This window comes from Crinia signifera, chromosome 1, assembly GCF_055691185.1.
Source record: "Crinia signifera chromosome 1, ASM5569118v1, whole genome shotgun sequence".
NCBI lineage: Eukaryota > Metazoa > Chordata > Amphibia > Anura > Myobatrachidae > Crinia > Crinia signifera.
The window spans coordinates 394,229,289-394,253,370 of NC_139217.1; the positions used below are offsets into that span (position 1 = coordinate 394,229,289).

Below are 24,082 nucleotides of genomic sequence, written 5' to 3' on the forward strand. Positions count from 1 at the left end.
CTCTGAGACCCGAGGATTGCGGCATTTTAATGCCGCGATCCGGGGGTCAGCGGGGGTCCCCCCTGAATCCGGGAGGGTTGCCCACCCTTCCGGGGGCCGGGAGAGGGTACCCGATTTTCGGGAGACTCCCGGAAATTCCGGGAGGGTCGGCAACCCTGGTCTATTAAGAGGCACAGTGGCCGAAAACGGAGGCACGGCCCTCATTTGCATACACCGCGCCCTCATTTGCATAAACCACGCCCACTTTTCGGGCAGCGCGAGTGTCCCTATTCTTACCATGTAAAAGTTAGAAGGATTGCCACAGTCATCTAATTAAGAAACTTAGTTAGATCACATATAAATGCAAAACAGTAGTAGAAATTGAATAAACAATGAGAACACCCGCCGGCCGAGCTAATTAATGAAAGTAAACTGACTGAACAAATACAATTTCAGATTTGCAAAGGTCTACATCAGATGAGGAAGTTTGTCCCCGCTGCCTACATGTAGCTGCCGAGGTCACGTGACCGGAACCGTGGAACGCATGAACGAAGCTGACACTGGCACTGGCAGCTGTAGTAGTGGGAGAGAGGAGGGACAGGACTGTGCAGTATGCGGAGTGCGCGCTCACCTCACTAGACAGAAGCCTATGTGAGTGTATGCAGGGCAGCACTACTGTCTGTATAATGGTTATAGTAGGTGCATGTATTGTACACTGCAACCAAAGTGTTATACCTTGTGTCATATCTTCTTATATATCTTACAACCTCAAGACTCCCCAGTATGGCCTCTTTCCCCTGGTGCTGTGCTCCCAAGCTCGGTTATAATGGCAATTACACAGTATCTGTAATACTAATCAGCTTTGTAGGCACAGTCTCTATTATACATATGGTTATATTTGACATGATTAGTTATGGTGAGCATTCTATGTTGCTCCAGCATTTGTAGAACTACAAGTACCAGCATCCGACGTGCCAAATTGGTCGATTTCTTTACATGATGGTTTGCTATTGCATTTTTACAGCTGATGTGAAGACTGTTGTATTTGTAGATGATATGATCACCTTTATTTTTATTTATTGTTTAATTTCTCTGAAATGTTTATTTGCATGTTCTATTATGTTACTATTCATTGCCAAACACAGCTGTGTGTACAGGTACTTTCGATGTAACACCAATCAATGTATCCAGTTGGTAGGAAACGAATGCAGACAAAATGTATTAATTCATCACCATTACAATGTATGTATTATTCTTTTTTTGTAATTATTATTTTTCCTAATTGTCAACAGAATCTTTGTATTGTTATATTGAATTGATATTCTGCCCAACGTGTATTTCTGTTCTGAAATAATTGATAACACTGGAAAAAAAAGCATTGAAAGAATAATTGTGGACATAAACTAAAATATTACATTTTAGTGGGAGTTCAGTTGTGGTAACGGCGGCCGCGGCTGCCCAGTTCTCAGCGCTTTCACTATAAAGTGCACACTAACCAATTGGGTAACGAACATGTTTGAGGGAGATCCTGCTACCAAAAAGGACCTGATTCGGACCCATTCGCAGGCCTTCCATATTTGCCGAACACACATGCCCACGGCACGCTGTGCACGGGGTCCCCTTGCAAATAGACTATGCGAAGGCTAGCCTTTACTAGGGGCGCAACGTCAGCATTTTCTGGGAGTGCCCTGGAAAATAAAGGTGTTTCCTGGGCGTTTGGAGGGGGGACCGCTGACATCCGCAATTGCCTCCTTCTTCCCCCAGCCTTTGCATCGCTGGGTAAGTCTAGACTTAAGGCACTACAGTGATTTGGGCTGACTTCATCCATTTCCCACAGATCAGTCCCACTTCTAATGTGTATGATGTGCCATCGGGTCCTCCCTCCCAGCGGCGGGCAAAAGGGGTCACATGCTATACATCACATGTGAAGGGACTGCATTCGATGAAGGTCCCCGGCAGCTCGCGGAGGGTCGGATAATCATACATTGCTATGATACATCGCAGTAGTGTATGGCCTGCTTTACTCAGTGCTGCGAGCAGAGGGGAAATCATTAGATGGTGAGTGATATTTTTTTTTCACCCTGTTTGCACAGCTTTGAATGCATTCACAGCCATGCACAGGGGTAGGGAGATTGAAGGGACGGCGTAAAACTGCTCGCAGTGCTCCCAATACTTGCAGCCCTGCGAGCAGAGCGGAATCAAGTACAGTGGATTTCACACTAATTTGGCCGTCAAAATCCATTCACTTATATGTCAATTCCCCCTTTAGATTCATACAAAAATTTAAACGGTCTCCTAAAAATCGACCGAAATATGTTGGCCACGTTTCCCATTTTACTGTACGTCAAATATTTATGTTTGAGATAGGAAGAAAAGAAGTTTGTGCAAGAAATACAGGGCCTGGTGCACGTCTGATCGGTCCCCGGTGTGTTCGCTCTGGGGACGAATGTTTTGGCTCTGTATATGCCGAAGCGTTCGCACAGGGAGGCGGGCTGGAGTTGTTTAGGGGGATGACGCATGGGAATGCCCAACGTTTTTTGTGCATTCCCAGGAAACTGCTTGGCATTCCAATGGGTACACGAGCACACAGGACGTCAGCTGTCCACCCGTTCTTGGAGCTGCATGCCGCAAATATAGGTCAGTATGCTAAAGATGCCCAACTTTTTTTTGTCTGCCTAGAGCTAAATTTTGCACATTAAAGCCCACGCTGATGTGCAGAAGTCTGGGGGCATACAGTATGTACAAATCAGTGCTGATGTTCTGCTCTTTGTAATTACAGATTTTTTGACTATCGCCAATGCAGGGCATGAATGAAATACAATTTTTTTTACCAGTATTATTTGATTATTCAGTTAATTTTTAAATTAATTTGTAAGATAGATAATTATATCTATTTTCTAATACCTCCTTGCAGGAAGCAGGCGGTTTGGACTTCAGTGTCGAAACTATGGCATCAGATGCAGCACAAAGCAGAGTATCCATTGAATATGAACCAGTTCTTCAAGGTCCAGCTCCTCCCCATTGTGGCTCTTATATTCATGATCCAGAAAACCTGAAACAGTTAGAACAGCCAAGCCTGGTTCCCGTGACAAGGGAAGATACTCTCAGGGAATCATACAGTACAGATGAGGCCAGTGAGGCTTTATCAGATGAAGAAGGTGCTTTTCGGGGACTATCTGCCCTTCCTGTGGAGAACAGCATAGCCCGCAGGGTCTTGTGTGCACGTTGCAGGTGAGACAGTTATTTGAGAATATTGAAGTTATTAGATATTTGTCGGCTGTTAAGTGTACATGTGTTTGAAAAGTGAGTAATAGTAAAGCACAATTACCAGGCATACAGGAAAGCTGTAATTGCATTATATATATAGGTTGCAGGTGGCACTCAGCAGAATAAGGCTCTTAGAATATGCATAATCTTATATCAACGTCTCCTAAAGACAAATTAAATAAGTTTCTGCATCTTTTAAGAGCCTTAGGGGGGGTATTCAATCTCTGTCAATATCTTGGTTTTGTCGAGTTCCTTTTCGACAGAAAAAGTAGTCCTATTGCTTTTGAATATTCAATCCCATTCTGGTTCCCCCACAGCTATAAATAGGGATTTATATAGGCTCTATCGAGACAGAAAGGCAAGTTAGGGTTGCCTATTTTTCACCACATTGGTTCAAACTCAACAGAAGGCATTATGGTTCAAACTTAGGTGAAAGACTTGACTGTCGAGTTAAAAACCGACAGGTGAGCAAAATGAATACAAGGCAACTCGACAGTTTGTAACAAAAAGAGGAAAGGGAAAGATTGTCTCTTTGTTGGCGCACTAAATAGAAAGAAGGGATTACCGTATTTTTTGGACCATAAGACGCACTTTTTCTCCCCAAAAAAAGTGGGGGGAAAGTGTGTGCATCTTATGGTGCGAATATGTGGGTGAGCCAGCGCAGATGAAGCCCGCCAGGTCTGCTCTCTGCTGCCCAGCAATCTCCAACTCACCCAGGGAGTGTGCGGCAATTCTGAGGCCCCAAAGTGGAAGGTGAGCAGCGGAGGCAGAGCAGGCACAGAGGCAGGGCAGGGTTAGAGTCTGGCAGTTAAGGGTCAAGTAGCTGCACAGATTTTCTAACTGTGTTCTCTATGGCTTAGGTTGCCACTGGAGCCTGTTACTAATCATTTTTTGCAATTTTCTAGGGTTGCTAAGACACATCATATTAACATAGTTTACATGACATTTATATTTAAACACACATAGCGCCGTTGCCGACACACGTTTCACATTTTTTTTTCTTCAGGGCTGCCCAGTTAGAAAATCTGTGCAGCTACTTGCGGGTACACAGACAGCGTGGACGATCGCTCAGTGAAGCGGCAGAAGCTGCCACACTTGCGGTCTGTCCGGCCGGCTGTCTGATGGCAAAAGATTCTAACAGCCATCCAATCACTGATGAAAACCTATGTGCTAATCTTTAATAGTGGCTATCTATAGAAGCCGCCAAGTGGGACAAATAGAAATGTTTATAATAATAATACCCCAGACAGCCAGGGCTGTGGAGTCGGAGTAAATTTTGAGTACCTGGGGTCGAAGTCGGCAAACAATGCACCGAACAATGCAACTCCGAAAATTATAATTAATGACTTCTCTACTGTAAGAATAAAGACCAATGCACGCAGTGCCTCACGTAACCGCAAAACGAACACGTTAAGTGACCGTGAAAAAGCATGCTTTTCATGTGCTTCACTATATGGCACGCAACGCACAATTCAGAGCACCAATACTTCTAAATGTATTCTCCCTTGTAGTTTACAACTTATTTCCAACGTTCAATAAGGTTTTCAATACCTCGTTGGTAGAAATCACCTGGTGTAGACTCGAAAAATTCATTCAACCAAGCTCTCCCACCATACGCACAACATCTTTTTACTCGGATGAAGATCTTGTTTCATGCGCGGGGTTGTTTGTTTACCTTGGCTAAGCCATTCCTTACGCTGGTTCATATTGATGTACAGGCACCATTTTTCGTCGTAACAATTCGGTAAAGAAATCGTTCCTTGTGTCCGTGAATTGAACGGTGACGAGCAAGCAAACCAGCGGACAAACATTGTGTTTGTCCTTTGCTTAAACTATTCAATACAGTAGACTGTTGGCTTCCCAGCCTCTAGTTTCTGTAGTAATAATATGTATGTTGCCTTTCTTTCCTTCAAGGAATGTATCAAATACATTTGCATATTAATACAGAGGAGTCGGAGTCGGACCATTTATCTACCGACTCCACAGCCCTGCAGACAGCATACTGATTGATATATTTATAGGCTGTGACCATACAGATCTGCTAATAACACAAGTGGTGACAGCATAGGACTGCCTAATATCCACTAATAAAAATGAAAGTGAATAGTGATATAAGGGATAAAAGCATCTGTTAACTCACGCTATACCTGTGCCAGTGAGAGAGACAAAGATAGTGTTTTAAGGGACAGCTACTTCAAATTATTGTCTGAGATAAGCCATTATACCTGCAAGCATTTATATAAATAAATAAATAAAAGTTACCTGCCTTCCACCTCCAATTTATATTGTGACAAAAATACAAATTCAGGTCACATTTAAACGAGAAAGAAAGCCTGAAATCAACACATATTGTGTGTGTGTGTGTGTATATGTATATATATATAGATAGATAGATAGATAGATAGTTATAAAATAGATAGATATAACATTGCCAAGGCACACCATGAGATCACCACAGGGCAAAACACATTGGCCCCCCACAGGAAAAAAAAACCCATAATGGCCTCCATATAAAAAAAAAATCACACTGTCCCCCACAGATAACAAAAATAAAATACATTGGCCCTTTACATGAAAAGAAGAGACCAGTAAATAACAGTTGAAATGGTGTTGACTGTAAACTGGTTTGGGCATCTCTAGATCTGGGGGCACACTTGAGAACAGCTCAAAGCACACTAGTGTGCCACGGCACAGTGGTTGAAAAACACTGCCCTAGAGCAGTGGTTGCCAACCCATCGCTCGCGAGCTACCGGTAGCTTGCCTGAGCGAAACGGGTGGCTCGACCACTGCTGCCTGCCCGGTCCGCCCGCCCGCTGTTGCCGCTGGCTTGCGGCACTATAGCCGCTGCTATAGCCACCGCCTTGCCCCGCTACAGCCGCCGTCACCTTCCCCCGCTGTAGTCCTCCTTGTTACGGGGACCAGAGGAGACAGCAGGCGCTAGAAGTCATATTTGACCTCTAGCGTCTGACAGGGAGCACTGCGCTAAGCGCTCCCGGCACTTCCGGGTAACGCTGCAGCAGCGCAGCTCTGTGTTCCCAGTCATAGGCTAGAAGTCAAATATGACTTCTAGCATGGTGTGGGGGGAAGAACGGACGGACTCCAATTGCCAGCAGGGTGATGATGGAGCTGAGCTCCGAACGCACCAGCAGCAATGACTAATTTATTATGCCCATGTGAAGACGGGCATAGTGGAGGGGGCAAGCAGTGACCCCCTTGTCAATGAGCATTAACCCCTGGCAACAAAAATGAACCCCTGACAGCAAGCAGGTAATTTACATTTTTTTATTAGAAGCCTTACTGTGGGACATTGTGTGCAATATGTGTAATGGGCATCATTTGTGTGGCACATGTTTAATGAGCATTAAGGTGTGGGGCATATGTATAAAGGAGCTTCACGTTGTGGGTCATAGGCATAATCGGCATCACGGTGTGTGGCATATGTATAATGGAGCATCACGGTGTGTGGCATATGTATAATGGAGCATCACGGTGTGTGGCATATGTATAATGGTGCATCACGGTGTGTGGCATATGTATAATGGAGCATCACAGTGTGTGGCATATGTATAATGGAGTATCACGGTGTGGCATATGTATAATGGTGCATCACGGTGTGTGGCATATGTATAATGGAGTATCACGGTGTGTGGCATATGTATAATGGTGCATCACGGTGTGTGGCATATGTATAATGGTGCATCACGGTGTGTGGCATATGTATAATGGTGCATCACGGTGTGTGGCATATGTATAATGGAGTATCATGGTGTGGCATATGTATAGTGGTGCATCACGGTGTGGGGCATTTGTATAACGGAGTATCACGTTGTTGGGCATATGTATAATGGGCATCGTGTGTGTGTGTGTGTGGAAAAAATGGGGGATGTAGCCTCGCAGGAGTTCCACGGTAGTAGCTGAACCTCCTCTGTTGGGAGGTATGTTTTGGGGCATTGCAGTGTGTGGCATAATGTGTCAGGGGCATTACAGTTTGTGGCATTATGTGTAAAGGGCATTTTTTGGGATATTATGCAGATTTTTTATTTTTTTTTACTTTAGTAGCTCTTCGGGCGGTTTATTTTGTCGCGAGTAGCTCCCGACCCAAAAAAGGTTGGAGACCACTGCCCTAGAGTATCAGAGTATTTTTCAGGGCACCCCTAGGCCAAAAGTTTGTTACCAAGAAAAAAAAATAATAATAATGAAATTAAATAAGTTGTGCTTAAATGTTATACTTCACTTCACTTCTGTTTATCCACATATTTTATAACTGAAAGCCACAAGCACTGATTTTGCCCATTGCATTGACCAAAAACTATTTGAATTGGTTCTGGACCACCAACCTGAGGCACCCCTGCAAGTGCTCCGAGGCACACCAGGGAGCCTAGGCGCACAGGTTGGAAACCACTGGCTTAGGCGATAAAAATCTAATATACTGAGGCTCTGTTATATAGTGCAAACTTATATACAAGCAGCACTGTTGCATATAACAAATCTGACAATGAACTGTGGCAAACAAATGGATACAAGTTATTAAAGAACTCTAAATTTCTAAAAACACTGAAAACCTGTCCGTTTTTTGCAACAGTTACAAAAGTTAATTCATCAATCCCTTTGCGAAGGAATACTATACCTATTACGAGTACAAATAACAAAGGGTTTTTCTTTTGTATAATTCTGTATGAATAAAAATACAGAATGCAGACCCGATCCCGACCCGGCTAATACAAGAGTTGGCAGGTATGGTTTTAGGTCACCCTGAGAATGTTATAGCGTGTTCTCGCCTTCAGACAAGTTTACAGGACTCTGGAACTTTAATCAATGTAGAATATTTGAGATAAAGTGATATTTTCAGACATATTCTGCTGGTATACTAAACACTTTAATAATTGTGTTTAAGCCCCTTTGTGTTACTCCCAGCAGTGTATGATTGGGCTATTATCTGACTGTCCCTCATGCTTTTTTTATGAGGATACAGAACTGAGCAGCCACAGGTATAACCCAGGCTTCACAATGTATATCTGAGAGGGTTTTCTTTTTTTGTGCAAAATTTTACTTGGTGTTCTGGTGCATTTATTCAACCTCTTTTCACCGTACACCCCATAAAAGATGTACTAAAGGCAACATCGAGTATGGAACATGATAATGGCCAGTGGTGCCTCTGCTGAAGTGAAAATAAAACTGGGTAATGATGTGTTTAACAAGATACAGCCCATTTTTTTTTTTGCTTCCTATAAAACAGATTGGACAGATGTTTGTTCCCCATTGAATTTGCCTGTCTATCGTTTGTTATGAAAATCTCAATTAAACAGGACAGTTCTTTATAGCAAAATAAAATAAGGCAATACCTGGAAAGCTTACAGCAGACTTTTCTGACACTTTTAAAGGTTGTTTCACAAAACATATATATATATATTTATTATTATTTATCAGCTGTTCCAGACTTGGTGAGATAAACCAACAATCCTATATCAGTAATGTGAAATGCATTCATCCACTAAACAGTATGCCTCAGAACATGCATTCGTTCTTCTTTCTGTGACTGAGCCGTTGTACTCAAAGATACACCACAGGCTTGAACCATCCTGTAATATAAATACTTCTCTCATGTCCTTTTCTTTTCTTTATTCCTTAAAAGTGCTAAACTTAATACCATGAACTAGAAAAAATATTAAAAATGAAAATGTTTAAGCAAAAAGCAACAGAAAATATACAATATTTTACTCGGGTGAGTTCATATGTTTATGTTTAGAGCTGACTGTTCGGCACAGATTTGCAAACCTTGCAATATGTGTGTGCTTGGACTTTCTTTCTGTATGGACACTAATATATACCAGAGCTGTCTGCTTGGGTATTCTATTATCTATAACGGCATCACCTTCTGTTACTACAGCACAAATTACAAGTACAATGGCCAGGCATGGCCAAACTATTGCCCTCCAGCTGTTTTGAAACTACAAGCCCCATCATGCCTTGCCAAAGTTTTGCTATTAGGAAATGCTTTTTTTCTTTTTCTGGATTTTCACATACATGTTCGTCTCATTTGATATCTACTACTGTACATAGGGGCTTGATTCAGACCTGTTTTCTAATCTTCTTATAATCGCAGCCTAGCGAACAGGTCAGCGCCACCCCACTCCACGCCGCCTCCATCCCACTTTCAGATTGGTGTGATTATCAACCCCTCCCCTGGGTGTCATTGTTATAAATCGGAAGACTCATAAAGTGTGTTATCTGTAAATGACTGCGTAACATTGCATATGTAATTAAAGTGCTTTTAAACCTTACATTTCCAAATTTCAACTTGCATTCTTATTTGACCTTTAATATGGTTCATAATAAAGTGCAGTTATTACACAGACAGGCAATTAAAAAAAATATTACCATGTGGCATCTGTGATGCTCCCTTGGATAAGTTTTGTGCAACCCTCCTGCGTTCTCCTCTCGCGCTTCTGCTCACCTTAGCCAATGACCCGAAATTCTATATTTTGGAAAAAAAGACATTAGAAGACACAGGTGTGCATTATTCTATTAAGGGTGAACAAAAGATATTTACCCTGATTTTTTTGCCCCAATTTTTTTTTTTTTTTGGTCACTCTCCAAAAAAAACCCTTCAAGATGGAAGGGGCATCCGCCACCACAGGTTGTATATATCCACACTGTACACTGAGATGAGAATTTACTACTGTCTAAGCCAGGCCTATTGTTACCTATTACACAAGGTAATGATCCTCTTATTACACGTGACTAAAGTGCCATATGAGTGGTGGGTGTTGTGGGGTTTCCTGCCAGAGTAAAGTGGGGGGTTGCATTTTTAATTTACTCTTTTTTTATTTTTTTAAAACTCCTTTTTATTTTTTTACATGATTGGTTTAACTTCTTGACTTTTCCGTTTAATTTAATGATTTCTTTTCACTTTTTGGAATCCATGCAGAATAATTACTGTATGTAACCTGCTTTACACTGCTCAATTCCGTACTTTTATGCATTGTGTAAAGTACTGTAGTACTCTCTCTCTCTCTACCATCCTGCTTTATTATCTTATGTTCTTTGCATTATCTATAATGCATCAATAAAAATATTTCTTTTTCGTCCACTAGGGGGCACAGGAGTTCACGCTGGGTATGAGAGGTGAGGTAGCAGAGCGTGCACCAAAGGGTTACCAAAATGTACCCAGCATGCTCCCTGCCTCCCTTCTCCCTCATAACCCGCCCCCTGACCCTGGGTCACCAGTTTTTTCTTTGGTGCCAAGGAGAGAGCAGCACCATTATCGCGGCTGTTAGAACAGCCATGGGTTAGAGCTGCTGCGGCGGGTGCTCTTTTAGTGATTCACCGGCAGCGCAGCTCCATCACTCGGCGGCGGCGATGGCAGCGCTGGCGACTGGGCTGGGGACTTCCGTCGCGGGACCCTCTCTCGGAGGCTCCCGCATGCTGCACTCCGTCCCCGGGCAGGTAAGCGGCGGTTCCCTGCTTGCAGGGAGCCGCGTCTAGCAGCGATCCCCCCCCGTTTGTATGGAAGTCAGCGGGGGGGCAGGCAGTGGGGGTCTGGACTGCTCCACCTTTCCACTAGATCACCAGGGACAATTAGTCAGGCTATGTCCCGGGGGTTGATGCCTGAGGGGGAGGTTAGACAGCCTGGGAACCTACAGCCATACACCTTGGAAATGTTGTATATTGGGCCTGGTTAGTACTTGAGTGGGAGACCACATAGGAACACCAGGTGCTGTAGGTTAGTCCCTCCCCCACCCCTGGGGAAGTGCTGAGGCTTGCTCTCTGATTGCCCCAGGTGTCCCAGCTCCTCGTTAAGGTCCTAATCAGCAGCCATTCTGGCACTTGCTGGGTTTAGAGACGGAGGCTGCTGGGATTCTCCCCCACACCCTGCTCCTGGAAGCCTGGTGTGTGTGTAGTATTTCTCCTCTCCTGCTGCGGGCTGGATTGTTGAGCTCTGCTGATGTCTTCTTTCCAATATCATTGGAAGCTTAAAGACAACCTGGGATCTACAGCTAATGCTGTATATTGGGCCTGGTTAGTACTTGAGTGGGTGACCACATAGGAACACCAGGTGATGTAGGATTGCCCCAGGTGTCCCAGCTCCTCATTAAGGTCCTAATCAGCAGCCATTCTGGCACTTGCTGAGTTTAGAGACGGAGGCTGCTGGGATTCTCCCCCACACCCTGCTCCTGGAGCCTGGTGTGTGTGTGGTATTTCTCCTCTCCTGCTGCTGGCTGGATTGTTGAGTTTTGCGGATGTCTTATTTCCAATATCATTGGAAGCTTGAAGACAGCCTGGGATCTACAGCTAATGCTGTATATTGGGCCTGGTAAGTACTTGAGTGGGTGACCACATAGGAACACCAGGTGCTGTAGGAGTACGGAGGGTGTAATGGTTAGCATTACTGCCTCACAGCACTGAGGTCCTGGGTTTGATTCCCACCATGGTCCTAACTGTGCGGAGTTTGTATATTCTCCCCGTACTTGAGTGGGTTTCCTCCGGGTACTCCGATTTCCTCCCACAATCCTGTCCCAGCTCCTCATTAAGGTCCTAATCAGCAGCCATTCTGGCACTTGCTGGGTTTAGAGATGGAGGCTGCTGGGAGTCTCCCCCACACCCTGCTTCTGGAGCCTGGTGTTTGTGGTATTTATCCTCTCCTGCGGCTGGTACTCTGATGCTGTCTTCCTTCCAATATCATTGAAGAGATGAAAGTTTGAAACACTGTCACCATTCATAGTATTGGCTTTGCATATACGGTGTCTCCCTTTCAGCTTGCTGAATTGTTGAGTTTATCTGCCCATACCAAATGGCTTTGCTAAAGCTTTGTGGGTAAGGCTGCAAGTGTGTTGCTTGGGTGTCAGTGTTGTAACTGCTGGTGTTTTTTGTCTTTTATCATGGACAGTATGCCTAAGGCGAAACCTGGCAAGGAGACTCCATCTCCTATGCAGCGTACCTGTAGGGTATGTGTGGACATACTCTCTCGGCAGGAGGAGGATATCTGTTCCAGGTGTTTGGCCCTTGAAGCAGATCTTCTGCTGCCTTCACAGCAGGAACCGGCCTGGGCTTCGACCTTGACTCAGGTATTGACATATTGACCGCTTGTCAACTCCTTACCTCCTGCGCCCCTGCCCCCTGTGCCCATGCCCCCTGTGGCAGTGGCCAGCACCAGTGTTGGGGCAGCTCCTGCTTATGTAGAGCCCCCTTGGTGGCAATCCTTTGCTCAATCTGTGCAGGGGTTGACGGCTACTCGGGCGGGCAGGGATTCCAGGAGGCAGTGTAGGCAGCAGAGTCCCGATGCGGGTTCTCCGCGTTCCGATTCGGATTCCAGCTCAGTGGCGGAATCCGCAGGGGCCGATGACACTTTGTCCTCAGCGGAGGTAGAGTCTCTGATGCAGGAGGTTAAGGCAGTCCTCCAGAGGGAGGATGAGGCTCCTGCCCCTAAAAGTAAAGACCTGCTTTTTAAGCGTCTTAAGAAAGTATCGGCCCAGCTCCCGCCTTCGGCCCTCATGGAGGATTTATTGGAGACTGCGTGGTCTCAACCGTTTAGAAAGTTCCAGCTTTCCAAGCGACTTACTACTTTTAAACCTGTTCCTCCCACAGAGAGGGCTAAGTGGGAAAATCCTCCCCTGGCGGATGATCATGTTGCACGATTAGCTCGCGCTTCAGTACTGCCCATTTCGGATTCTTCATCTTTGAAGGACCCCTCTGAGAATTTCCTCAGGACTGCTTTTCACAGGCAGGGGCCATTGGGTGTACCACGCTTGCCGCGTCATGGGTGGCCAAGGCAGTGTCTGAGTGGAGAGAGGTTTGTCCGACGGCACTAGTCCTTCCTCTAGATTTTCCTCATCCACTAAGGGAGCCAAGCCCTGCACCAAGCAGCCCTGGGCTACCAGACGTCCAGTGGCTAAACAGGTCAGGGAGGTGGTATCCAGGGGCTAGGCCCTGACATTCCGGTTCCCCCCTCCTCAGTGTTATTTTTGCACGGGTCTTCCAAAGGACCCAGCGAAACGACAAGTGCTACAGCTTTCCATCTGCTCTCTTTTGGACTCGAACGTCATTGTTCCAGTTCCTCAGGAGCAGAGGGGTCAAGGGTTCTTCTCCACCCTATTCTTGATTCACAAACTGGATGGTTCTCACCGTCCTATCCTGAATCTGAAGTCGCTCACTATTTTTCTGCGAGTGCCGAAGTTTCGCATGGAGTCCCTGCGTTCGATCATTCTCTCACTGGAGCCAGGGGACTTCATGGCCTCGCTAGATATACTTCACATCCCCATCCGACAGGAACATCAGCACTTTGAGGTTCGCCCTTCGGGTCGAACACTTCCAGTTCAGGGCGCTACCTTTTGGTCTATCTACGGCTCCCAGGGTGTTCACCAAGGTGATGGCGGTCAGGGCTGCACACCTGCACCGGCTGGGGGTTCGGATGATTCCATACCTGGACGGCCCACTGATTTTGGAAAGTCCCCAGACCTACTATGGAGTCATTTGCAGGTCGTGATTACACTTCTGTTATCTCACGGTTGGAGGATAACCTGGAAGAAATCGTTTCTTACTCCTTCCCAAAGGACACTTCACTTGGGAGCTCGGCTGGGCACTCGGTTGTAGAGAGTATATCTTCCAGAGGATAAGATCCACTCCCTTCAGAGGAAGATTCATTCCCTTATAGGTCACAGAAGGGTCTCAGTACACAAGTGTATGGTGGTGTCTTCGACATGGTAGAGTATACACAGTTTCACTCGCGCCCACTTCGGCTTTACACTCTCAGCCAGTGGACAGGAGATCATACTCGTCTAAGGAGTCAATTGATCACACTGCCCCGAAGGTTCGCCTGTCTCTCACATGGTGGTTAAAGACAGACAACTTGTCTCAGGGCTGCCCGTTTTGGATTCCAACCTGAGTCTTGCTTACCACGGATGCCAGCCTACGGGGCTGGGGAGCGGGTTGCAATTCTCAATCTTTTCAGGGTCGCTGGACGGCTCAGGAGAGTCGCCTTCTGATCAATCTCCTGGAATTGAGAGCAATCCTTCTGGCTCTTCAGAGGTTGGGGTCCCTCATCCGAGGGTGCCCTGTAAAGATCCGGTCCGACAGCACCACGCCTGTGGCCTTTATCAACAGGCAGGGCGGGACATGCAGCAAAGGAGCGATAAAAGAAGTCTCCAAGATATTCAGGTGGGCGGAGAAGCAGATTTCTGCAATCTCTGCAGTCTTCATCCCAGGGGTTCTCAATTTTGAGGCAGACTTTTTAAGTCGGCAAGATAGTGTACGCATTCCCCCTGTTTCAACTCCTACTTCGCCTTCTGTGGAAGTTCAGGAAGGAGGGAGGAATGATGATCCTAGTGGCCCCAGATTGGCCCCGTCGAGGTTGGTACGCGGATCTATGGAACCTGTTGGTAGCCTCTCCTCTGAGTCTACCTCTGCGTCCAGACCTAATTTCACAGGGGCCATTCCGACACCCGGACTTGAGTCGCCTGGCTTTGACGGGCTGGCTGTTGAGGTGTCCCTCTTTAGAAGTTTTCCGGGCACTTCAATCGTCTCCTTTCGAGCCTCTGGAGGAGGTGGATCTGAAATCCTGGAAGGTGGCTTCTTGTTGGCTATTTCCTCAGCATGAAGGGGGTCTGACATGAGTGCATTATCATGGAAACCGTCTTTTCTGGTATTTCACCCGGACAGGGCGGTTCTTTGTACCAAACTGGATTTTCATCCAAAGGTGGTGTCTGAGTTTCACCTTAACCAGGAAATAGTGGTGCCTTCTTTTCCATGTTCTTCTGAAGCTGAAGCTTCTCTTGATGTAGTCCGTGCGTTGCAGATTTATCTTCGCAGGACTAAGTCAACTTGTAAGTCGGGTACACTGTTTGTGTTTTATGGGGCCAATAAGAGGGGCTGGCCCGCTTCCAAACAGTCCTTGGCGAGATGGCTCAGATCAGTGGTTCGCCAAGCGTATCTTTCCGCACTGATTACTCCCCCGGAGGGGATTACTGCACATTCTACCAGGTCTGTGGGTACATCCTGGGCCGCTAATCGAGGCGCCTCGGCTGAACAGCTCTGTAAGGCGGCTACTTGGTCCTCTTCCCAGACCTTTATCAAGTTTTATGCATTTGATACCTTTGCATCGGCTAATGCACAGTTTGGTAGACATGTGCTTTCTGCAGTCCAGGAGCGTCCCCCACCCATGAGGGGACAGCTTTAGGACGTCCCAGCGTGAACTCCTGTGCCCCCTAGTGGACGAAAAAGAAAATAGGATTTATGGTCTTACCTTGATAAATCCCTTTCTTTGAGTCCATAGGGGGCACAGGACGCCCTCCCAGACGCACCTGGTAGCGGGGCTTCCTATGTAGGAAAGTTCCATGGCTTTAGGGCCTGTATGCTATGTGGGTGTGCGTTTGCTCTTCCTTCTTCTCTGGCTCTGCTCCTACCTTGGGCTTGCTAACGAAACTGGTGACCCAGGGTCAGGGGGCGGGTTATGAGGGAGAAGGGAGGCAGGGAGCATGCTGGGTACATTTTGGTAACCCTTTGGTGCACGCTCTGCTACCTCACCTCTCATACCCAGCGTGAACTCCTGTGCCCCCTATGGACTCAAAGAAAGGGATTTATCAAGGTAAGACCATAAATCCTATTTTTGAAAGGCACCCCTCACCCCCCCAACAAATAAATAAAAAAAAAAGTTTTCAGAGTTATAGAAATCCATTTGTGGGCTGTAAATAAATATATTATAAACTGTGGCATGTAATTATATATTTTTTGTACTATTTATTGTTCAATCAGTGACCTCGTGCTGTTTTTAGGGGATTATAAATGAGTGAGCAAAACTATCTAATTTGTTGTGAACGGACTTGTTATAAACCCGTTAGCTGGAAAATCGGATTGACAACCATTGTGTAATGCACAACAAACAGTTCTGCATCATCATACTTCAAAACAAACAGCCATCTAGGCATAAAGCCAGGGTGAAAGGAATTACACATTTGAATTACACAAAGGGAACATTTCAATGGATTCTGGATTGTGTTGCTGTTTTGGATGTTTGCCATCGTAATCTAACTAACTAGAGATCACAGCTTTCTAAATTTATACCCCTTTCACACCAGCCCGGGACTAGTGCTGGTGTGAAAGGGTCTCAGGGCAAAATCCAGGGACTGATGTCCTGGGATTTCAAACCTGCTAGCTACCAGGGTTGCTTCTGGGACCTATCCGGGTTACTGAATGGTATATAAGGTACAGGGACATGTCCCTCCTTCCCGTGTTGCCTCTGCCGATGCTGATAGGCTATACAGGGCAATTTCCTATTGTTGTGGATTTCAGAGACGTGCAGAGGCATCACACAGAGTGCTGGAAGACACTGACACAAGCTCTGTGGCACAACAGACCCCAGCAGTGCTATTTAACCACTGCAGGCCTGAAAGCCAAGAATGTCTTGGACAAATTATGAGGTGAGGGAGATTTTAAACATTAGAGGGGAAGAGGAGATCCGGTACCAGAGAACAGGCACGGTTAGGGATGCCCAGATATACCATAACATTGTGAAGATCCTGGCATCGTCTGTAACTAGCAGCAAGCTGTGACCTAAAACAGTAATTTTCTAATGACATTCTAAAAGAAATGCAGGATCATCCCGGGTCCAGTATGAATGGTGCCAACCCGGGATGTCCCTGCTTCAAAAGCATGTGTAAACCGGGCCCAACCCGGGAATGTCGCCTGCATGTCCCCGGAATTTAATTCCCGGATTGGTCTCTGCATTTCTGGTGTGAAAGGGATATTAGTTGCTTGGTTTACTCTCAGACTTGCTGACTTTCTCTTTGTATCAATAGCATACTGTACTCTGTGGACAAAGTGTAATTTCAGATCAGACTTGCTGTCACAGAACATTTTAAGCAAGCACAAAATGCCTGTAAACCAAGGAAATATCATGGTTTCCAAGAGATTTACTGTGTGTCCTGGTTTTATAATGACATTTACCTATTGAGTTAAGTAAAAGAAAGGTTTTCTTAAATCATTGCAAAGGTTGAAATCCAGTTACCCTGCATTGGCACAATGTGCTTTTGTATAACGGATATTGCATCTGCCGGCATTGCAAATTGGCACTGTTATCATTACTGTACCTGTCTGATATGTGTGCATCTGGGTATCATAGCAATGTGCGGCAGCTGAATTGAATGCACTCCACTGAATGTAATATTCCTGTTCAGGCAGACACAGGTGATCAATTAGCAGATTATGTACAGCAATGGTAAACTGAAACAGGGGAGCTACTGTAGTATAACTGAAGCCAGGTTAAGTAGACTAAACACTGTATCCTATTTTAAGGTAGTAATACCCTAACTATATCGCTCTAAATGGTATTTAACTAGGAATAGTCATTGTCAATTGAATATTAGCCATTTATGGTCAAGATCCAATGGCTTTCTGCTATCGGTGTCAGATAGCCCAGTCATTTTCTTCCCTCCCCTTGTGATTGGTGCATAGATCTTTGCTCCAACCATGATACAACTTGCAAAGCAGCACTTCTTATTGGTCCACCAAGTCCTTCTCTGAGCTACTGATTGCTGTAAACTAGATACTGTATACAATATCCAGCAGAGACTTAAAACCATGCCAGGCTTTACCTTCACTGTAGAATACAGAAAACCAGAATTCTGGAAAATAAACATACTTTCCTTCCACAACCTGACCCGGGCACGACCATCTTTACGAGTGTCACCTGAGCTTCCCCAGGCAATCATCTCCAACCTGCTTCCAGAATAATTGTTCAGCCAATCTGCTTTCACCTGTAGGCATAAGTATGCTGGGAAATCTTCTGCATGGTGTTATTGCTTCATTTGTCTCCTCTCTAGTTGGATGTGCTCTGCTACTCTTCAGGATTCCGGTTCTTGTGTTAGCAATCCACAGGAGCCGCCTAACTTCGCTCATCATTCCCCATTGATTGTTCATCTAACATTAATATACCATTGTCATCTCCATTGCCAAGTATCCACCAACTCTATCCGGCCAGTACAACCATCATTACTCTGTGCATTGTCTCCACAATGTGGGTAGAGTTAAAAGCTGAAAGAGACTGTACTGTAGTACCTATGTGGATTAGGGTGCCACTCAAAAAAAAAAAAAGTGTGGTTTCCAACTTCCCACCCCCTTATTTTATTCCGTTACATGTAAAAGTAATTCACACAAAGTTTGAAATAAATCGTACTATATTTAGAGGTCGCTCAACGCTGTGAAAGTTTTGTATACAAATCCTACATATTACAATACACATTATACGCAACAAGATTTTTACGATTTTACAGTTACGAATTCCTTTCAGTAATGTAGCTTTCTTCGCCTTAGGAAAGTTATTTCTATGTTGCTCTACAACTTGGAGAAGAAATTGTTTCTGCTCCTCCTGGTTGGTGAGGATACCATTGAATGATTGTATCAAGGCGACACCCCGTTCCGCTGCGTCATTGACCACTTTGAGCTTCATTGCTCTTTGCTGCGTATTTATGTAAGTAACGTTGTCCTTCCAAGTACTAGGATCTTCCTGCAGGAAATCCTGATCGATCTCCAAAGCTACAAATAACCTCCTTGTATTCCCTGTAACTAATTTGGATAATTCCATTCTTGAAACAAGGTCTTCTACAAGATGAATACGTGGAGAAGGTTTTTCTTGGCCTTTTTTTTCTAGAATTTTAATCATGGCTACATTAGTTTCCACAGGGACCGCCGAATCTAAGAAAGCCAGTCGAACTAGGGTCTCGTTCAAGTACTACAAGTGGCCCATTAAACTCTTAATTGCTACTTTGGCAACGGTTGAATTTTGTATCTCTGTATTCCACCAGGTCCTTCAGTCACTTCAGATCGTTGCTGCGCACAGAAACAGAACTTAGGGACGTGTACCAAGCTCTTAGATAAATTCGCAACATAAATGTGTTGAAGATACGAAGGGCTGTACTTTCATGGATGGTAAGGTGGAATGTAGATCGAAACAAATCTTGAGACTATAAATTATCTTGGCCATCCATCGGGCTCGGTGACAAGCTCCTGGAGCTAAGATGTGAACCCCCCTGGCCGGTTCTGCTCCCACAAACAGAAGAGCAAGTTCCAAAAGCTCTCTGTAGTCATCTCTCGGTTGAAACTCAGTCAGCTGATTATGGAAGAAGGCAATCAAGTCTTCCATTATTGGCCCAAGTTCCAAAGCAACAGATTCTTCCTTGATTCCGCTTTCAAATGTTTGTTTATCAATGGAACTCCAGCTGTCAGAGAATCTTTGGAACAATTTGATGTTCGGTCCAATTGACGGTCCTATTAGCATATTAAATACCTTTTCCACAATAAGCTTGAAGATATGGTGTCTACAAGCCAAACTCAAAATATTTCTTTCAAGTTTTTGTTGAAGTAGGACACAGGCGCCATTCCTATGACCTCTGTTAGTGGCGGTTGTATCAAAAGACATGAACTGCACTCGCTCTACCACATTCCAACGTGCAAGCAGATTAAACACTTCCATGGCTTGCGCTTCACCAGTCCCATTAGCTAAATTCGGAACACCAAAGAGTTTTCATAAACCCGTAACCTGATACTGTCAACAGATTCTTTTGTAGTCAAAGCTGGAAGCATCTTTCCATCCCAATGCACTGTAAGTGATATGTCTGGGGCAAACAACGTTTTGATTTCATCTGTGATGTTCTCTCGATGCTGGCGACGGGCCCTTCGTATTGATTCTTTGTTCAGAGCTATATCCTGAGGATCATGGCCCAATGATTGTGCAGAGGCCGCTAGGACGTACATGGCATTCCGGTCACTGATTTTGGTCCTATCCAAAGCAGCGGGCAAATCTGGGCTAACAATGTTGGATGGTCTGACACGTTTTGCGTTTAGACAAGGAAACGATGTTGAACACGATGGGCCAGGGTCGAGTACCTCATAATCAGAACTGCTGCTGTTGCTGTCACAATGTCCACTGCCTTCGATGGACGTGGACGCAACTGATCGCTCTGCCTCTCTGAGCCAACAGAAACTCTCTGTCCTCTGCTCTTGTGATAAGCTTTAAAGCGTCGGCATAAGCGACATCAAATAAGTCCTCAAATATTTCTACGAATCCATTCTCCTTAGTTTGTTGGGTTTCTGTTCTCCTTGAGGAATTTTTTTTTTTCGAAGCTTTGTCAGGTAGCATATAGTCTTTTAATTTTGTCTGTGACATGACACTCCTTTCTTGTGGGAATCCTCGCCTTTTCACAAAAAGGAAGAACCTCCCTTGAAGTTTGTGTTGCACTGGACTGTAATGTCTGCTTTTCGTTGAAATGAAAATAAAGAAAACGACACAAAACTTGCTTATTCGAAGGCAGTTTACTTCCTGTTATATCCCTTTTTCCTTGCTAGTACGTGAACTTGCCATTTTACGATATTAAAGCAACTGCTTGCTTGTTGCCCGCTAACACAGACTGACTGATTTATTTTTAAACGGCAGCTTAAACACGAGACAGCCATCATTATTCATTGCATCATCATTGATCACATTTGCACAACAAGTCACACGTGTACACGGGTAGTCCCTTGCGGTAATAAATACGAGTATGGTACGTACTCCGTTGATTAGTATTATAATAGATGACTAGAAATTATAGGATGGAATTCGTTAATATGGGTAAGGGACTAATGCCAATTTCACGAATATTTTATATTTTAAGAAACTTCAAGTTGTTTGAGCGACCCCTAAATATAACTATATTTGAATAAAATTTTCAGAATATTACTATATCGTAATATGGAACAAAATTAGGGGGTGGGACAGAGGAAATTATAAACTTTATTTTTTTGTGTTCTATTAAGTTGCACCCTAATGTGGATACATATTCCTGCTTTTGAAAGTCTTCTACCAACTGCCATTTTTATCATCTTGCGTGCTCTAATATAAATTGTTAATTATTTATCCTGTTGTCCTGGTCTCCTCTTCGGGGAATCCTTCAAGCCTTATCTAAGTGCAAGTTGTCACAAATATGTAGGTCGGTGATGTTCTCCTGCATCATTTGGTGGTTGGTGTATGATGCATTGGTGAGCTTGTCTTCTAATTTTACTTTTGACTTTTTTTCCAAAGCATTGCAGTGTTTTGTGCAAACTCACATACCCAGGAAAATGGACAGAGAACATGCAGTCAATAGTACCTTGACTGAACGCCAGTTTTTGGCAGTTTCCAGATTTTGGGAGTAAATCCAGTACCAGATTTTTATTCCATCCAACCAACTAGTTCGATGGTTAGAAGAAAGTTGGTCTAGCATGACATACTTGCAATTTTTTTTTTTTTTTAAATCATCTTTATTCAAAAGTTTATATACGTACAAACAACCAACATACAACATTTAAACAAGACATGTACATATTTTCACTACATTAAATACATAGCAAAATTTCCCATTTTCTACGTCAACCCATTATGCATATTTATCTCATAGTCATTCTTGGCAACCCAAACTCCCCCCTCCCTTTCTCCCCCTTTTCGGTTCCTAGGTAGGCTACTTTAAATAAGAAAAGGACATATAGAGGAATAAATAAATTAATAAATAAATAACCTTCCCATTTTGTGCTATCTTTGGAAATCTTACCTAGACTATTTTATTAATATACTATATTTGTGCATTATTTAGTGGAAGATTGTTTTAACCTAGACATTTCTGCCCTTAACGTTATTAGTGCATATTAGTGTATAAAATATAAAAAGTGATAAGAGGAGTATTTTTCTTATTTCTTATATCCTTTTTTTATTAATGTACTATGTGAGGGTACGAGTTCCTCAATCACTCAGACACCGAGCAGATGAAACCAGAAGAATGGTTTATTTTCCACAGCACGCACAAATAGACAATAAACAGTGGCAAAGGTAAATTGCAGAGTAGAAAGCTATTCAGGTAGCAGGCCCAAACAGACAGTCCTTGTATAGTCACAGTCCCAGATCAGTTCCACAGGGCAAACTATCACTTGTCCACACAGCTGTGATAGCAGAAAACTGTATAAGTCCACAAAACACTGGCAACTCCACAGAAGCGAGGATGAGGCGTTCCACAAGACACAGGTAGAGCATACCTCTGAACCTTAAGACTGCGACTAACCTCCTTCCTCCTCTCTTCTCCTTCAGCTCTCTCTGGTCTCACCAAAAAACACTTTTTAAAACATTTCAAATTCCCACGGTGATCGCATCATCTGTGGGGTTGCCCCATTTCCTGATTGGTGGATTCAAGCATAAGGTATATCCCACCTTCAATCCACAGTTGTCCAACTGCTGCTCCCAACCCCTGCTGTGTCTGGTTCCACAAAGTCTGCTAGAGCCCAGAGGTTTACAAAGAATTGTAAACCCCCCTGTGGAGATGGTTCCTCTGCTATCTCTTTCCTGTAAATAGCAGCAAAATAGCAGGGTAATTGGATCACCCCCTGTGGAGATTGCCTTTTGGGAGGACAGTTTATGATAACCCTTTTCCTGTCAGGGCACGGGCAAATGGTATCAATGGTATAATGCTTACATGAATAAAGTCCTGGGAAATACAGACATACATAGGGAACAATAGGGCTAAAATGTACATTAATTACTGTGGAGTAGAGGATGTCACAATTCACTTATCGCCAATGCAATTCCTTCACATTTCCTCCCCCACATTTTAGTCCATGTTCCTGGTGTCCTGGGTAATGGCAAGGGCTGGTCTCCTGGTGTTAGGTGGCACTGGGTCTGGTTCCTGCTGACGGGATAGGCCATCCGCGTTTCCATGATCTTTACCCTTTTTGTGAGAAATAGAGAAGTTGTACAGTTGTAGGGCTAAGCTCCACCTCAGTAACCGTCCATTGTCTCCAGCTGTACGTTGTAGAAAACTAAGGGGGTTATGATCTGTTACCACTGAAAACTCACGCCCATACACATAGGGCTGCAACTTCTTTAGTGCCCAGACGATGGCTAGGCACTCCTTTTCAATGGTGGCGTAGGCTATCTCGCGGGCAACTAGTTTTCGGGAAATAAAGGCAACTGGGTGCTCACACCCATCCTCCCCTATTTGACTTAGCACAGCTCCTATTCCACAAGCTGAAGCATCTGTTTGCACAATGAACCGCCGGCGGAAGTCAGGGGCGGCTAACACTGGGGACCGGGACAAGATGTCCTTAAGCTGGGAGAAAGCCTGCTCGCAGTCAGGGGTCCAGTCAATGTTTCGGGTGTACTTTTTGGTCGTTAGGTCAGTCAGTGGTTTGGCAATGGTGCTGTACTGAGGAACAAATTTACGATAGTACCCCGCTGTGCCCAGGAAGGCACGTACCTGTTTTTGGTTAGTGGGGTGAGGCCACTTCAGAATGGCCTCAATTTTTGCTGGTTCTGGACGAATACGGCCTCCCCCAACCCTGTGGCCAAGGTACAGCACCTCTGCCATCCCCATCTGACACTTATCCGGTCTGATTGTCAACCCTGCCTGGCTAATCTCTGCTAAAACCTGGGCTACATGCTGCAGATGATCCTCCCAGGTCTCACTAAAAATTGCTATATCATCCAGGTAGGCCTGGGCAAACTCCTGACACCCTGTCAGTATGCGATCTACTGTACGCTGGAAGGTGGCAGGGGCATTCTTCATCCCGAAGGGCATGTCAGTAAATTCAAAAAGCCCAAATGGGGTATTGAACGCTGACCTCTCCTGTGCCTCTCTGGTAAGGGGTATCTGCCAGTACCCCTTGCTAAGGTCCAGGGTGGACACATAGCGAGCCATCCCCAACCTGTCTAACAGCTCATCTACCCGGGGCATGGGGTATGCGTCTGTCACTGTCACCTCATTCAGCTTCCTATAGTCCACGCAGAAGCGTGTACTCCCATCCTTCTTGGGCACTAAGACCACGCTGGAGGCCCAGGGACTATTTG

General features: G+C 44.8%; 1 protein-coding gene across 2 annotated transcripts in view; it reads left to right on the forward strand.

The window, feature by feature from the left end:
- The first annotated feature begins 472 nt into the window (after positions 1-472).
- Positions 473-24,082, forward strand: part of DTWD2 (DTW motif tRNA-uridine aminocarboxypropyltransferase 2) — a 249,370-nt gene continuing 225,760 nt past the window's right edge. Inside the window, exons 1-2 of one of the 2 annotated variants that reach the window (XM_083158436.1) lie at positions 473-630; positions 2,894-3,210. In XM_083158436.1, coding sequence (XP_083014562.1) covers positions 2,927-3,210 — 284 coding nt within the window. In that variant the 5' untranslated portion in view covers positions 473-630; positions 2,894-2,926. Of the gene's footprint in view, positions 631-1,128; positions 1,222-2,893; positions 3,211-24,082 lie in introns of those variants that run through there. The other variant, XM_083158437.1, reaches the window with a different exon arrangement.